Genomic DNA, 13,063 nt, shown 5'->3' with positions numbered 1-13,063 from the left:
ATTCTCTGCCTTCGAAAGCGAGCGAACACCGTTACGAGTTGAAATTATTTCTATCATCGTCAAAATTAACTTTTACAATTCTGGTTTCGTATGCTTGTATCTCTCATTGTGGCTGTGTCCACATCACACTCCCCGATGATATTGCAGGGCTGTGTCAGGGGACAAGAGGATGACCGCTGGCTGGGCTAGAGGGACAAGCTGGACGAAGGAGGTGTGTTAGGGGAAATCACAGGGACTAGCTAGACTGGGGGGCTGTGATAGGGGCTAGCTAGAGTTGGCTGTGCCTGTTGCCGAGGAGCTACGGGCCCGCACGGCGCCCTGTTGGGGTGGAACAGGCCCGTCCTCTTCGCTGCGCTCAAACTTGCGCTGCCGGTATTGGGGGCTCTCCTTGCTGGCGTAGAGCAGAAAGAGGTCGCACAGAAATGAGCCCTGTAGCCAGCGCGGGGAGGGGGCAACGCAGAGAGCGGGGGGCACAGAGAGAAGGGGGGCCCTGAGAGTTAGGGGGGGCTGTACGTTTTACATTCAGCACAGTGCACGTGGTACACGATGTAGTGTGTGTTGGGTGGTGCGTGTGTGGGTGAGGTGTGGGGTGGGTGTCGATGTGTTGAGGCCTGAATGTCTGCTCACCGCTCCCAGAAGTGCCAGCCCAGCCCCTAGGTTCAGCAGCGTGGGCACAATGCTGAACTTGCCGGCCTGCCAGAGGACACACACTCTGTCACTCACAGGAGACATTTCCTCAAGCGTCAAACCTCATATTGGTGACGTGGCCCAGCGCCGGCACGTTCACCGCTCTATGCAGAGATTCACGGTTTGAATCTGGCAGGCCGCCTTGGTTAATATTGGGGGGTCTCCACTTAGTGGACATTAAGGATCCCGCGACTTCTTTAAAAAATAGTAGGCCTTTGCGTGCTTGCGTCCCGGTCCAAACTTTACAGATTTGAAACTTGCAAATTACCCAATTGGGATTACACATCGCAGTCTGAATCATTGCCTTCTACTGAAAGAGCTGAGATGTAATGTAGGCACTTTGAGTTGCTGATAGATTATGCAAGTGCCCTTTCAATGCAGAGTAAGCATTATCATGTGAATGGGAAAGACGTCTGGTGGAGTCTCCAAGTGTGAAGAGGACGACAAGAGGACGCGGTTACCTTGCCTGACACCATGACGTCAAATCGCACTCCATACACCTTGAAGAGGCTCCGCGTCTCGGCCCCATCCTGCCAGGAGTAGCGCGCAAATCTGCGGCGACACAGACGCGTTGGCGTTGACCGGGCCCAGCTGCAGGTCCACACCGCACTGACAATACCACGGCTTACAGCGCGACCGGGCAGAGTCACCGGGTTCACTGAATAAATGACAGGTTACTGGTAGACTGAAGCATCTGTAGTTAGGGGGAGGTATACTGAATGTAGTGCGATGTGCCGAGTGTGGAAATGTTTTCCGGATCGCCACCGGATGGACCCAGTTGATGTGAAGCCCTGCCGGGCACTCACCGGAAGTTGTGGCCGGCCGCCACGCGCGAGCGCTCGCTGTCAAGCCGCGAGGATCGGTATTGCGCGGCGCACGCGGAGAGGTCACGGTCAAGGTCACAGTCCCAAGCTAGGTGCACCGCGATTACCCCTCCCTGTGCGCACGCACGTACACAGAGCCTCCAGTCCACACAAGCTCAAGTGTGAAGTTTATTTTGTTTCACCAGGTGAGAACTCCAGAGACCAGGATAAATACAATTTGCAAGGCATCTGAATCACCAAAATGACAAAAGGAAGAATGCAACATCAAGTACAGCAAGCAAGCACATATAAATCTGAGCAAACAACTGCATTACAGAGAAATCAAACACTGTGCACACATAAATCAATACCAAATACAATTTCCTGTTTTACAAAAAATGCTTTAAAAAACTGTTCATAGCTACGTTAAGTTACAGAAATATCAGCGTGGAATTACTGCACAAGAACATAAATAAGTGAAAGTGACCTGCTGCTCAAATGAGCATTGAGCCAGTGCTCATATCCTATATATAGCCCTGAACCAACGGTGGAAATTCCGCATTCCTATGGCAGGGGTAATTTATCCTTCGGGCAACTAATGGTGATTTCCCACTAAGTGAATGTGAACTTGCAAACCGTCAACTTCCGAACCGCTCATTCTCCCACTGAGCCAACTGGCCGGATGGTTAAATACACCGACGAGGACTTGTGCCAGACCCTCGCTGCACAGTGCCCTCCACACACATGCTCGCCATGCTCAACATGCTCATCATGCTCATCATGCTCGCCATGCTCCAACCCCAGGAATCCAGGGCACATTCCACATTCACCAGACTGATGCAGAGCGAGCCAGTGGGTTGGTAGAAACCAAGAATATTTATTGGCCCTCTTCCTCAGGGCGGTGATTACTATGTGGCGATAAATTGACGATGGGGACAATGATTGCTGTGTAATCACAATCGAGAAATTTGCGGTGTAACTTTTCAAATTTGGACGCTGATGCCGGCACACAATGGCTTACTAGTTTTAATGACGTCACAGGATCTTAAACTTCCACTTTAAACAAAGTGGACAGCATTTAGGGTTATCGTGGTTCTGACACCCACGGTATTAATCAGGGCAGCTTGGCGGATTCGAACGGTGAAGCTCTGCAACAAGCGAGGAACGCGCTACCACGAGGCCGCATCACCACCCCGCCCATGCCAGTGGTCTGGGCGGCTGCGCTCGCACCCGCGTGGCCATGTCACTGAAGGAGGCCCCGGCGCGCACCGCCAGCTCTCCGAGACGGAACACGGGGCAGAGCGGAGACCGCTCGGGATGGAACTCGCACGACTTGAGGTAGGAGCTGTCCCCTTCCTCCAGGACGTTCCTCCTGCGGGAACGGCACAAGTGCGCGCGTGCCCTGCGCTTCAGCGCCCTGTGCTACTACGCGGTGCTGACTTAAGAAGTGGCGAGACGGGCGTAGGTCGTGCCAGGTGCCGCACTTCGACTCCGATGCAAACGGACTCGTGGCGGCGGCGGCACCGGTGCTACCGTCCCCGCCGCCGCATCTGTGTGCTGCCGGCCTCCCCCTCCCTCCCCGTGCAGCCCCACGGAGACACTTGGTCCTGCCCCAGGTGTCGTGGAGTCACGGGGTTAAGGGGTCTCGTGATATTTGACGCAGCCCAGGCGAAGATGGTAAATGTGGGATTTGAGAATCGTACTCGGGCTCCACTCCGGCTCCTCCCAGACGGGGTGCCCTGTAGAGCAGTTGTGTGGGGAGCCACCAGGATGGTGATTCCGACCACCACATGGAACAAACTTAACTGGGCCAAAGGGACATTTGGTGTGCAGAGCCCAGCCCAGCGCCCCCTAGCTCTGGCCGTCATCGTGGTGCGGGGAGGTCATAGAGAGGTGAGCTCACCAGTGAAGAAAGGAGTGAGCTTACCGGCGAGGAGGGAGGTGGCCTCACCTGTGAACATTGAAGCGAGTGAAGTTGACGCTGACCTTGATGAAAACGGTGAAGTTCTCGGCCTCTCGCAACACGGCCTCCCTATGGCAGAACAGTGAGGGCACCGCACTCGCCGCTCCTCACACAGGGCACCACACTCCCTATTCACTCCCCACCGCTCACTTTCACATTGAGGGCACCGTGCTCCCCATTCCTCACTCTCTACTCATCACTCGCATCCAGTCGGCTTCCCTCCACACTATTCTTCTCTCCCCTGTCCTCTTGCCACTAAAGGTCGAAAAGAGGATAAGGAATTGATCATGTGGACAGATCCAAATCAAGCCAGAGTGACTTATTGTTCAAATGGTGCTCATCTCCTGTTTACAGCTCTGCAGAACCAATGGTGGAGAATGTTCCATCCACAGGGCAACCACTGTTGACTTTCCCACCAAGTGGTACTTATTTTATTGACCCGAGGGAGGGATGGTTGAACTCGCAACCTCCCCCCTCCCCAAAACGATTGAACTCGAACCCTTTCGCTCGCGAGCTGCTCGCTCTACTGCTGAGACGCAACCAGACAAGGGGACGGTGTGGATGAGGTTGATGATGATGGGCTTAAACAGATGGTGAAGGTGGTGATGTGATGTACAGGCAGTCCTCGAGATATAAGATATTATTTTTAACCATCCAACTTACAAACGTTTGGTCGTGCTTACGAACTGAACTGCACAACTATTTTGTTCAGCAGAGTGACCCTCTGCGAGATGTAATTAGTCCCAGCATCCCACGTGATGCACAATGACGGTGAACCGTTCGACACGGAGTTTTACAAAGCCTCACTTGTTTGTTGAACCGTAACACGTTTTAGAACACTGACCGCATAAGTTCCGAGATACGAACAAATCAGCTTATGAATTGGTCTCAGTAACGTAATTAGTTCATAAGTCGAGGACTGTCTGTACACATAAGTAGATGTTTGATGACATTGTAATGATGAGTTGATGGTGATGAAGTGATGGTGTGGTTCCCACACCTGGGCGTTGGGCTGTTCTCCACAGGACACCAGGCGTGCACCTCACACACACGCGCCGTGCCGTTCGTGGGCACGCACCGCCCGGTGCACACCCCTACCCGGGAGGAGGAGGGGGAGGAGATGGTGAGCATCACGAGTGTGGGTGAGGTGCGATTGGCAGTGAGGGGAGTGCCGTGGTGGACGGTAGAGGACGCGTGCGCGGGCAGCCCCGGCTGCTCCCCTCACCGTTGCCGGTGTTGAAGGTCCTCCCCGCCGGGCAGTCCCCGTCCTCTTGGCATCGTGCACCGGGCACGTTGGGGTTCTGGGCGGAGATGCGAGCGTGAGGCCCTGAGCTCAGGCCTCGAGCCATGGCCCATAGGGGCCATAGGGGCTACACGCCCAGTGCTGCCAACCCAGCTGTTTCGCCCTGAGATTCGCCGACTCTTTGCAACTCTTGGCAACGTTTATTCTCGTGAAAGCGACCAGCGACAAATTTAGCGACTTTCACAACCTCCCCAACACTCGCCCAGGAAAGCCTCTCCGAGTCTATTTTTTAGGAGGGTCCTGCCAAGTGTTCACAGTAGGGGGCGATGTTGCTGCTATCTGATCCCAATTCGTAAGGTGCCCGGTCAGGAGTTAAACCCATGTGCTTCTTACTTTGAGGTGTTACTTTTACCACTGTGCTGCTCTGCTGCCCAGATTGCTGAAGATGCTGGGGAGTCGGAAGCAGTTACGCTGATCCTGGAGGTTGCTATGATGAGTAGGCAGCAGCTGCCCACTGTTTTAATTGAGGAAAGAATTATTTCTAGAGGTGGCCAAGAGCCTGAAGCCGCCAGATTAGCGCGTAAGAGCACCTACACCACACAAGGCGAGTGAACTGGGTGAGGACACAGTGCAGATCTCGGAGCGATTCTGGTGATTAAGGATCCTGTATCAATCTAAAGCTGAAGACATCGTGGCCACAGCTGATGATGCCCCCACGCGTCGCTATCAAAGCTCTCGACCCTCCGCCAGCCACCGTACACGCGACCTCCAAAATATGCCTCGACGGTCTCCCTCTGCCTTCCCCTTGGCGACCAGACTCGTGGGGACCACCTCAATACCTCTCTGTCAGCAATCGCGCTCCTCCATCCTCCACCAGCGTCCCACCGAGTACAGCCACTTTTCCTAATCACCATCTCCAACACTCGCCTGCCACGTTCATTTCCATTCTTCTGTATTGCTTATCCTGTCCTATATAGATTTAATATGTAACACTTCGTAAATTGTTTAGAGAAATTATCCCAGGCACGTGAACAACACCGCAATCAAGCCCTGGACAGGTGGCAACCCTCATGTATTTTCCTGCTGCGCATTTGTGGCCGGTATGGTGAGGCTGAAGGTAAGGGGTGACCGAGGCTCACCTCAGCGCACAGACCCTGGCGCTGCCGGGGCGTGCTCACCAGGTTGGTGATCACAAAGAAGCGGCTCTCTCCCTGCACAAATGGACACACGCACACTCATCGCACACGCATCGTGTACATTTCTGAGAAGCTCAACTGGCTCACGTGGTGAGCTGACAGCTCCTCCCCCTATTATCCCTGCCCACTCACAGCTTAGCCCACCCATCACATATCAAGTGTCAAGCTTGTTTTGTTTAACCAGTAGAGGACTCAAAGAGACCAGGACGAGTCTATTTGGCAAGAGTGATCAGAGTCTTGAGCACGAGGGCAGAAAATATTCAGTCAAAGTGGAAATGATTTCCTGCTCAAATGATTATTGAGAGATTGATGATCATCTATGTACAGCCTAACCGAGTGTAGATTTTGGTTTCTTCTGGTGGGTGGGGGTGAATCTCCGTAGGACAGCCACTTCCCCACAAAGCAGTGCTCTAAATCTTACACCACGTCGATGTCCCAATTCCCACCGATGCGTCATGAGGGGAACCCTAAGGGGGTTGCTGAGTGATAGGACGGGCAACTCCTAATGGGAAGGTTGCGAGTTCAAATCCTGGTTGGGGCTTGACTCGGCCCATCATCTCCCTGGAGTCAATAACATGACTACAACTTTGTGGACAAGTCACAGTGGTCGTCTAATAGGTAAACTTGTCCCCACAATATAAATGAGTAATTTTCACTTCTAACTCAGGACTGTTCACGATAATTGAGCACCGATGTCTCAATGTTCACGTGAGCAGCAGATGGCTATGAATCGTCTCACTAGGGACTCGCCCGGTCAAGCCAAAACGTTGGGTATCTTCAGAGTAACGCCTTCATGGAGCAGGCTGCACTAGGAACGGTGTGGTCTGGGCCTCTCCACCACGTGGGCCTCACCTGCGGCGGGATCACGTAGTCGGCCGTGTCCCAGAGCCGCTGGCCAGGCCCCTCTGTCGAGTTGGTGAGCGCGACCCCCTTGACCTTTGTGATGACCGAGGTCTCGGGGTCAGGGTCTGTCTCCTGGTAGCCTTTCTTCACGACGAACACCCACCTGTGAGTACGTAGCCATCGCACGGCAGTCACTCGCTCGTTAGTCGAGTTCATTTTGTTTAGCCAGGTGAGAACTCGAGAGACACGGACAGTCTAATTTGCAAGAGTCACCGGGGTCACCCAAGTGACAAATGCAACAATGTAACAACAAGTAAGCAACGCATCAAATAGAACTGATAAGTTGAAACAAACAGAAATCAGAACAAAATCAACTGCATTACAGGAGAATCAAAAAGTGCACAATCATACACAATAATACAGGGTGTTTGAAAAAGATGGGCCCAATTTCAAAGCAGTATATTTCACGATGCCAACATGTTACAATTACACAAAGTTACAAACGGTTTAATGAGTTATCACGTTTTACTAACCATTTTATAAATGTTCTATGTGCCCTCCACCTGCTGTACGGACAACATCGAGACGATAGTTGAATTGGTCCCAAACGCCTCTCTTACGTTTTCCTCTGAGGTGCGTGGTCACCATGTGCTCTTCCCCTTACATCAACAGCCCATTTCCTCAAATTGTCGGTACCAACGACGAACGCTCTTTAACATTGGCGGATCAAGGCCAAAACGCCGTTGAAACGCACGCTGCACCGCAATTACGGATTCAGTCTCGCTCAACTGCAGAACGCAAAACGCCCCTTGTGTTGTGCGGGGTCACCGTCTTGCGAATGACTGAGGCTGGGGGCTGTTTGTGCGCTGGGAGAGGCATCTCGCGGTCATCATTTTAAACTCTATGCCCCGCCCCTCTCTATGCCCCGCCCTTTCAAGTGATAAGAGTTTCATTCATGGGCAGTTCGTGGTTGCAGAGATATAGCGATTTCAAATCGGGTCCATCTTTTTGAAACACCCTGTACAGTATATTAAATCAAATACATTCCTGGAACAAAAGTTTGCTCGGATGAATGCTGAAAATGTATCGTAGTCGAGTTGGAAAGGCGCACGTGAGGTGCGGCGATCCACTCACGCGGCTGCTCGGCCAGAACCATTTAGTCCACCGGTCGATTTCCATTTTGTCTTTCAATCTCGCCTGTATTTGTCATCATCTTGTTCATACAGATTGGTTAGCTTCATTCGCCAGGTTTAACATGAGAAAGTAATTTGCCTAAAACCAGGGATTAATCTCACTGAATATTGCCCAGGTCGCTGGTGCACTCGAGTAGGTGGGACGTGGCTTTGACGTAGTTACGCCCAGGGAAAGAGGTGTACTATACTCGACGTGGTGTGCCAGTTACGGATATATCGTTACTGGGTTACGGAGTCGGGCAGATTCAGCTGAAATGAAGCCCTGCCTAAAAGGTGAACCATGCATTCACACTTGTGCACCGGCAATTGTGTCGGTGTAGAAAACTGTGCCACGTGCTGATGCAGCCGTGACGTCGAGTGGACCAGTCAGTGGGGAGAGCTCTGCAGGATCTGGCACGGTTCACACAATCATGCGGCATGCTTCTCAAAATATCCGCGTATCGTTACGCGGCTCTGAGGACAGGCGCAATGAAAAGCGAGGTTATCAACCCCGCAGTGAGTTCTGCACTATGATTTGTGACGATGCAGAGGGGGTGTCGATGTGAAGCCGCTCATCTCACGCTGGTGAAAAAGTCGGTACTCGCACTTGCATGATCAGGGTGACTCTAATCCCCCTGTAGGCACCACACATGCCAGCCCCAGTGTCAGTATGTGGTAGAGTTCAAACAATATTCACAAACAAAATCCGGACAAATCTCTCAAGTCAGCCTGGGTGTAACATACCTGTGTAAGGTCTTGTAATAAAATTCCACGTAGAACAAGCACCATATCTCAGTACTAATCAATTGCTTCCGCCTAAACACAGCTACCAGTTCCCGGACTGTCTGGGTCTAACCCAATTCCTGATGCCCCCACACACCGGGGGGGGTCGCCAGCAACCCCGACAGGTGACGACCCCGATGTGTGGGCAGGAATTATGCAAACAAGGCGCATGGCCCCTTTCTCCTTGGGGGGACACGGTGAGTCCGTCCGGGTGCCAACCTCAATTTGCTGAAACTCGCACCCCCCATGTCCTACTCGGATATTCCGCCCACGATGCGGTACTCCTACGGGTGGTTATTGAGTATTATGGAGACTTCCTGTGACAGTGTGGTGGTGGTGGCGTGTCCAGTGTTCCCCAGCTGCTCGCCGGTGCGGTGCAGCCCTCGCGCAGGAGGGACTCGTGACACAGCCGAGACATTCCGCTCGTGTGTAGCTGCTGCCATACCACGCATCGCCGTCGCGACTTCATTGTGAGGCATCCGATGCAGAGGTCACCCGAGCGCGGCTATTAATACCGGAGGCGGCCCACGCGCGAGTATTTATATTCTTTGGTGAAAATAACAAAGACGGCCGCGCCGGGGACCCATTTTGGGACCCAGGGCACGGAGACAGAGATGTAAAAGGCGTGGAGGCCCAGGATTCTGATCCTCCCACGAGGAGGCAGTAAGGAGCTGGCCTCTACAGCAGCTGCGACATCATCATCACCACCGCCACCATCATTATAATCATTAATATCCCGATAGTTACCACCATGGCAAATTATATTCTCAAAATTACCATCGTGTCTGTGTGCTCCCAATATCCACCATCACCACCAAGAACTCTCTCGCCACACTCACCTTCACTATTAGACCCTCACCATCTCATTCGCCCCGTGCCTCGTGTCTCCCCCTTGCCGCGTCTGACCGCGCTTCACCCCGATGCGAGTAGCTTGCGTGTGTGGCTCTCGGACCCCCCCCCCCTCACTCACCCCGAGCTCCTCACCTTACCCCACTCAGTCAACCTACTTCTCTTTACTCACCCCGCGTCGCATAACCTCACTTCACGCTGGTCCCCTCACTGGCCCGGCTAAACCCGAACCCCTCCTTACCTTAAACACACTCTCACCCTCAATCTGTCCCCCTGAGTCACTCGCCGACCTCACTCACCCTACTCACTCTGGTCCCCTTACCCCATTCACTTCACTCACCCACGCACCCAGTGACCCCTCCACTTCACTCACCCACGCACCCAGTGACCCCTTCACATCACTCACCCACGCCCCCGACTCGCCCTGACTGACCCCTGCTCACCCGATGATGTAGGCGAGGATGACCAGCTGTATGAGCCGGTACACCACCCCGACCGAGCGGTCCCGCGCGATCATCAGCTTCTCCGTCTTGTACTCAAACGCGCTGCACACCAGCGCCCCGCAGCCCTGCATGGCGAGCGAGGGGTAAAAATCTCGGGACCTCTACGGGGGGCCCTTGTACCCCGACGAGGGTGCTTTTAACAGCCCGTGCGAGGACTCTGGCTTCCCCAGAAGGAGGATGAAGGAGGCTCTGTGCACACCCCATTCGCGAGCCCGGTGTGTCACCCCCCCACCCCAGACCCTGTTTCTAAAATTGTCCCCTTATCCCCTCCGTCCCCTCGAGGTCCCGTCACGACACTTATAAACCGCAGTTGTTGATTCGGTTTTTTTACATTACCGGTAACCGCGTGTAAAAATCGGTTACGGGTTTGCCTCAAAACTATAATCTTGGCAATGAACGTCAAAGGTTGCACCTCTGTAACTGAGACGCGAAGGGAGCCACCACGGCGGGTGGAGTCGTCGGCAGCACCGCACTCGACTTATCATCGATCCAGAGGCCATCGGGTTGATTCCTTGTCCCGGCGCGGAGTCGAAACAATGGGGCGAGTTTCTGAAGACCTCCCCACCGCCTCTGCCTCATCAGCGGCGCGAGCGAGAAACTTTCACGGCTGCGACTTCACCGTTTGGAACAAAAAAGAGGGCAAATGTCCCACGCGGTGACTCAGGCTGCCGTGCGGTTTGTTCGTCCCCGGTGCCATTCGTTACTCACACCCACTGGACACTCTTTCCGACGTTCGCGACCGGCAATACATTTTGAAAACGGTTACCGGTTTAATGGTTGTCGTTTAGCAAACCTAATCGCACTCTACTCCCCTCCACACACTTTCTGCTCCAGCAACCAAGGCTGGAATTCTCTAACCTCTCAATCTCCGTGCTATGAAGAAGGACCATGACCCAAATCATCGAATGTTATAATCTTCTTGTAAGGCAGTATTATTGACAAAATTTGATTGTGATTGTGCACCACTAGTAACGCAGCATCACCTAAATAATTCGTTTGATTCACTCAGGGGGGGAGGTCGCTTGTTCTTCGCCGCTCCACGCTGACGATGTGGAACTCCGCTCGCCCAGACAGTCGTGCTCTCGACTCCCCGCCCCAGTCCAAACTCGAGACCTCCCTCTGCTGTGCCGGTTGTGTCTCACTCGATAATGATGAATGTGCATCCTTGCCATAGAATTTGCATCTCTCACTTGCTGGACGGCGCCGTCAGATGTGGTTTCATGAGGAGGCTTTATGCATTAAATAAAAAAAAATCATCACATATATTATCGTGCTGTTTGTTGCAGGCCGTTCAACATTTTAGGCCTTTCGGCCTGTGTTCAGTAACGATGTCAAACAAACTGCGTTCGAACGTATTGGTTCGGGTCCGGGCCAGTAGTCCAGCGGTAGAGAAAGCCAGCGGCTCGCGATGGGAAGGTTGCGGCGCAAATCCTGGTGAGGGATTGACTCAGCCCATCGTCAATCCTGGATCGACAAAGTAAGTACCACTTTGTTTGCAAGTCAACAGTGGCTGTCCAAAGGATAGATTCACCTCCGCCATAAGAACATGGAATTTCCACCCCTGGTCCAGGGCTGTAAAGAGGAGATAAGCACCAATGGCTCAATGCTCATTTGAGTGGGAAAGCACTTCGGCTTCGCGAATGCATTCCGCGTGCTTACCGGCTCTCGTGGCTACCAGGAGGCTCTTTCTAAGAGTTGCCACCAGGGGGCGATGATTGCGACGAATCCGAACGGGGGAGTCGGGCCACGGCGTCGGCACACAGTGGCCGCGGCGCCGTTGATGGTTTACGACTTTAAGTGAACGCGAAGCATTCATTTAGCCCCGTTCCTTGCGCGGTGTCAGATGATTAAACACGAGGCGGCCGAGCTCCGTCCTCCTTTTGGTCTCGTTCTGACAATGTGATGTGTAACTTTGATCCTTACCCATATATCGATAGTTCAATGTGTATGTACAATTTATTGACTGTGTGTTGTCTTGGTGTTATTTGGGACAATTTTAACTGTTTTACTGCCTTTCCCAAGCTTGTAAATTGATGTAATGTACTTACGCAATTCGATTTTTTATATACTTTTATTTATTGAAGGGCCGACACGGTGGCGTGATATTATCTTCCTCGCCTGGTGTGCAGGAGGTCGGGGATTCGATCCCGACCCTGACTCCTGTTGTATATTTGGAGTCTGCACGTGGATTTTTCTCTCCAGGTCCTCCGTTTTTTCCCCTCCACGTATAGAGAACTCTGCGCTTAGATTATGTAGGTTGTGTGGCCGCTATGCAAGTCCACATGATGAGCCACTTCGCTGAGCTATAAGTTGTGGCCAGGTCACTTCGTAAAAAGAAGCTAATCGCTCAGTGGGCTTTACCTCATCATCATTATTATGGGCTTTACCTGGTAAATACAAGTTTAGTTTCAGTTCGTTTGTGATTTTCTATACTTAACGTGTTTTTGTATTGTTTTGTAACTTTTCACCCACCCCTACTGGTAATTTTGGGGAAAGAGCTTTATAGCGAATCGGATTTCTCCATGCAGTGGAAATTAAAATTCTGATTTCCTGGCGTGGACACGACATCTGCACGGCGAGCTAATAGAAGTTGCTGGGCAACTCTGTCGCCGAGGCGTTTACCAGTGTCCCTCCCCAATGAGTAATAAGTAATCCCGGAACACAAGTAATCAGTAATCCATGATCATGAGTAATCAGTAATCCCTGGTCACGAGTAATTAGTAATCCCTGGTCACGAGTAATCAGTCCTCCAGACCACGAGTAATCAGTAATGCCCATCCACGAGTAATCAGTAATCCACGACCAGGAGTAATCAGTAATCCCTGACCACGAATAGTCAGGAATTCCTGACCGCGAGTAATCAGTAATCCCTGGCCATGAGTAATCAGTAATCCCTGGTCAAGAGTAATCAGTAATTCCTGACCATGAGTAATCAGTAATCGGTAACCGGCAGTTGAGAGTGCACGTGGCCATCGCAGGCGGGCGCTAATTGGCCAGCGCGGCGCGTGACGTCTCTGCGAG

General features: G+C 52.5%; 1 protein-coding gene across 1 annotated transcript; it reads right to left on the bottom strand.

Annotated features, from left to right (window-relative positions):
* Window positions 1–245: 245 nt before the first annotated feature.
* Window positions 246–10,234, bottom strand: LOC144932976 (P2X purinoceptor 5-like). Its single transcript, XM_078857379.1, has 11 exons — window positions 9,983–10,234; window positions 6,745–6,898; window positions 5,836–5,907; window positions 4,679–4,754; window positions 4,454–4,547; window positions 3,442–3,522; window positions 2,721–2,862; window positions 1,494–1,624; window positions 1,149–1,239; window positions 628–693; window positions 246–429 (listed from the first exon to the last, which is right to left on the bottom strand). Exons 1-11 carry the CDS (start codon window positions 10,111–10,113, stop codon window positions 265–267), a joined length of 1,203 nt encoding a protein of 400 aa, XP_078713505.1. The 5' UTR covers window positions 10,114–10,234; the 3' UTR covers window positions 246–264.
* Between the last annotated feature and the right edge of the window lie 2,829 nt (window positions 10,235–13,063).

Source organism: Lampetra fluviatilis, chromosome 6 (assembly GCF_964198595.1).
Source record: "Lampetra fluviatilis chromosome 6, kcLamFluv1.1, whole genome shotgun sequence".
NCBI lineage: Eukaryota > Metazoa > Chordata > Hyperoartia > Petromyzontiformes > Petromyzontidae > Lampetra > Lampetra fluviatilis.
The sequence above is the reverse complement of the archived record's forward strand: the minus strand, read 5'-3'. Positions and strand labels throughout refer to the sequence as shown.